The 4,492-nt window shown below is 24.4% G+C and overlaps 1 protein-coding gene across 2 annotated transcripts in view; it reads left to right on the plus strand.

Annotated features, from left to right (window-relative positions):
- Nucleotides 1-2,838, plus strand: part of LOC100161083 (cyclin-dependent kinases regulatory subunit-like) — a 9,726-nt gene extending 6,888 nt beyond the window's left edge. For both annotated transcript variants that reach the window (XM_008188322.2, XM_001949461.5), the window contains one exon: nt 2,611-2,838. In XM_008188322.2, the coding sequence (XP_008186544.1) occupies nt 2,611-2,660 (50 nt within the window). In that variant the 3' untranslated portion in view covers nt 2,661-2,838. The remainder of the gene's footprint in view (nt 1-2,610) is intronic.
- The last annotated feature ends 1,654 nt before the right edge of the window (nt 2,839-4,492 follow it).

Genomic DNA, 4,492 nt, shown 5'->3' on the forward strand with positions numbered 1-4,492 from the left:
CAGTAAAAATAAAAAGACTGCAGTTGATAATACGTCATGCACTCGGCATTTTCGTAAAGAACTTTATAATATATCTGATTGGTTATGCGGTTGTTGTTGGTCTTGTTTACTATTTTCTACCAAAAAAACTGTTTGGAACAATCAAGGTTATGATGATTTAAATCATTTAAATACAGCTGTTAAAAAACATACTGAATCAGAAATGCATATAGCTGCATATTTTAAACTTAAAACATTTTTATCATCCTCAACTGCTAGAATTGATATATCATTAGATGAACAAAGAAAAATAGATATTCAATTACATATTGAAAAAGCTGCAAAAAATAGAGAAATATTAAAAAGATTAATAAATGCAGTATGTTTTTTAGCTAAGCAGGAATTACCTTTTAGGGGACATAATGAAAACAAATTTTCAGTTAATAGGGTAAACTATATGGAATTATTGATTTCTAGCCAAGAATTTGATCCATTGTTACAAGAACATTTAGATACATCTACTATTTTTCGAGGCACTTCTGTTTCCATACTAAACAATTTAATAAATTCTGTTGCTGATGTTATTAAACATGAGATTTTTAATGAAATTCAAAATACACAATACGTGGCAATTATGCTTGACGAAACGACTGATATTAGTAATAAATCGCAATTGTCGACAGTACTAAGATATTTTTCACAAAACGAATACAAAATTGTTGAACGTTTTCTTGGATTTTTTTTCTCATTCTCCCAAAAGACTAAAAGCACTTTCAGTAATTATGACTAAAAAATTACCCACATTGGCTACTACTCGTTGGAACTTTACTTCACGATTAGTTCATACAGTTCATGATCATCGAACATCATTGATTGATTTTTTTATGTTTGACTATGAATGTGGTGATTTTGATCATGTTACTGGAATGACAGCAAATGGATTTGCAAACTTTCTTCAAGAAAATAAAAACATTTTTATTATACAAATATTATATAATCTTCTTATTTTTACTGACATATTGTTCAATATTTTACAATCAAAAAATTTTGATATTTTATTTTGTAGTCAAAAAATATTTGATTTTAAAAACCAATTAAACCAAGAAAGGGAAAATTTTGATACTATATGGGCATCGTTTACTGAAAATTCAAACGAACTTGCAAGTAATCGCAGGGTTAGACAAACAGAAACTGACAAAAAAGATTATTATAGACGTCTCTATTTTGAAATAATCGACAATATACAAACTCAAATTAATATCCGTTTTAAATTGTTTGAAAAATTGCAATATTTTAATTTACTTAATCCTTCAAAAATTAAATGTTTTGCAAAAAAGATAATTTTCCATCTAATTTACTTAAAATTTTACAAGACATTTATGGCGATTTTTTCAACTATGGTAAACTACAAAATAAACTTCATGTATGGTACAGTGGTACACCTTAAACGAATCATCTGATAAAAGCCCTATTGAAATTATGAATTATCTTCCTGAAATGAGCTTAATTAGTGGATTTTCCAAGGTGTATAAATTGGCACAATTAATATCTACTATACCAACAACCACCGCTTCAGTGGAGAGATCATTTTCATCTTTAATAAGAATCCACACATATTGTCGTTCAACTCAAACTCAAGAAAGGATGAACAACTTAAGCATAATATCGATAGAAAAAGAATTGGTTTTCAAATTAAGAGCAAATAGAAGTAAATTTTATGACGATGTTATAAACAAACTTATTGAGAAAGAGAGAAGAATAGAATTTAAATTCAAATAAAAATCAGTCTATAATATATTCATTATTATATTCATTTGTACATTTTCAGTTTTATATTGTATTTGATTTTATAGATATTGAATGTATTTTTAAAAATTTAAAAGTATTTAAAATAAATAATTTTAATAATATGTTGATTATTAAAAGTTGATACAAATTTATTTCCCATAAGGGGGGTTTTCCTAATTGTTTTCCTCACACATTAACGCCTAACGCCGAAAGTCAGGAAACGCCACTGATAATTATGCTAAAAAAAGTCTTGAAGTAAAAAGAGAAAAACAAGGATCTTACCAGAAAAAAAAATGTATTACCGCGGTGTTAAACAAAAAATAACTAATAAATTGTTTACAAAATATGATTAAATATGCAAAATTCTTCTGATATAATGTAACCACTTAATAATATGTACAATAAGCTTTCTATTAATGCATTATCTGATATACACAGTCTAGAACATTACATAACAGTCTAGAACATTTCGTAGGGCCGATTTCACCAACACAGTTAATCATGGTTTAAGTTAACCAGAGTTTAATCGGCCAAATTTGGCCAGTTAAATATTTGTTATCAGCCGATTAAGCATTAACCGTGATTAACTGTGTTGGTGAAATCGGCCCTTAATATTGTCAAACTTCATACACTTAAAACAAAAAAAAGAAAATGCATGCAAATCCGTTCTTTATATAACAAATATTGAATTAAAATTCTTATCTAACACTTTTGCTTATTTTTTCATATTTAAATAGTTCATAGACTTGTTAAACATTATTAGTGTTGGCATGTATTATTTATAAAACATCAAAAAGTATTAGGTAATATATATTTTATATTATTTTATTATTTTTGTTTCAGAGCCTCATATTGTGCCATTCAGAAGATTGAAATCTGATGATGATGAATAATTATTATAATTTTAATATTTATTGCCTAAACGTATTAAAACAGTTTTTTTATTCCATTTTTTTTCTTTTATAAGTTATTATAAATATAGTATGTACTTTAAATTATTATCTATTCTAAACCATAACAATTAATGTTTCCTTTTGTGTGTTGTATTAAAGTGTAATATTATACTTAGCTATCGACATTTTTTTTAAAATTTAAATAAATTAAACAATTTAATATTATTTATTTTACATTGATATTTATGTACCTAACTATAACTGAAAAGTTAAAACAATCAAATATCACTAATTGTGTTACCATTATCCAATTATGTCTTTTTCTTTCATGCACAACATAATTTTTTCCAATATCACGGAATTAAACAAATATAAAGTGTATAATATTATATGCATCATATAAAAATATACTGTCCACATCTGGCTTGCTAACAAGTTTTTACTGGCTCTCTATCTGGAGAGAATAATCTAAAAATAAATATTATCTTATTAATTTATTTATTTTTATAATAAAGTAAGATGTGCATATTTTACATAGTCATACAATCAATATTAAACATATTATAACTACTTATTAATTTATTGATAAGTACATTTTGTGTACAAATTATGATTTATAAGCTTATAATTAAGGAACAGATTTTATGTAATAAAAAAATCAATATATGTACCAATTTTTTTATTATAATATGAAATATAAAATCCAAAATATGTAAATGTCATAAAAATGTATTAGTGTTGAAACAAAAAAATAAATATTTTATGAATATAAATTTTAAATAAAAGTAATACAAACAATGTAGGTGTATACAACTATGAGTATTATTCCGGAACAAGGCAATAAGAAATAACATATTGTTAAATGTTTGCAAATAAAAAATTGGGATGGTTTGGTCGGAAAATACACTTGTATTGTCTAAAAGACCGTTCCACATCAATAGATGTGATAAGGGCGTAATTAATATATACCATATCAGAAGAGTGATTTGAATTGTTCAGAAATACTTGTTCATTTATACCCAAGTTTGATTTTTGACAAAATTTATCAAATTTAAAATTTAAAGACGATTTTGTAGTTAAAAATATATAAATTGTTTAACTTTTATAGCTAAGTATTGAATATTTAAAACAAGGTTTATTGTAAATAGGTAAATATATTACTTTATTCACAATATTATCATCAATTAATATACTTATTAATACATCATAAGCTGACTGAACGTATTCACTCAGAATTGTTTTTTGTATACAATGAATTATATCATTAAATTCAAATTTAACACCATCCATTACAAAAGTGCCCTCTAGACACCTAATATACAGGAGAGCGATACTCACTTACTACTTTTTATATACTTATTGTTTGATCAATTTAGAATCTATGGAATAACAGAAATTACTGAAAAAAAATTATATTTTATTATATAGATTGCAGAAATAAATTTAGAAATATTTAACTAATCTATATAGTTCATTTAAATTGATCTATTTCTTTGAAATATTAAATTATGAATAACGTTTGGATCCTGACTAAGAATTTCATTTTATTAGTTAAAAAAATATTACGCACTACTTCATGCAAACATTGAAAACCTTATTCTAAAAAAAAAAATTAATTTAAAAAATGATGTAGAACTTAATATGTTTATAAAAGGTACTCACTAATTGCTTTCACTAATTGCTATGTGAAGAAATACAATGATTCATTCAAACAGTATAAATGTTCAAAAAATAAAAAGGTAAAAAAATAGGTTCATGTTTGAGTAGAATGTTTTTTAAAAATATAAATTATTAGTTATTATTATTAGATATTATTATTTGTTTTAAGCACT

Source organism: Acyrthosiphon pisum, chromosome X, assembly GCF_005508785.2.
Source record: "Acyrthosiphon pisum isolate AL4f chromosome X, pea_aphid_22Mar2018_4r6ur, whole genome shotgun sequence".
Classification (NCBI taxonomy): Eukaryota; Metazoa; Arthropoda; class Insecta; order Hemiptera; family Aphididae; genus Acyrthosiphon; species Acyrthosiphon pisum.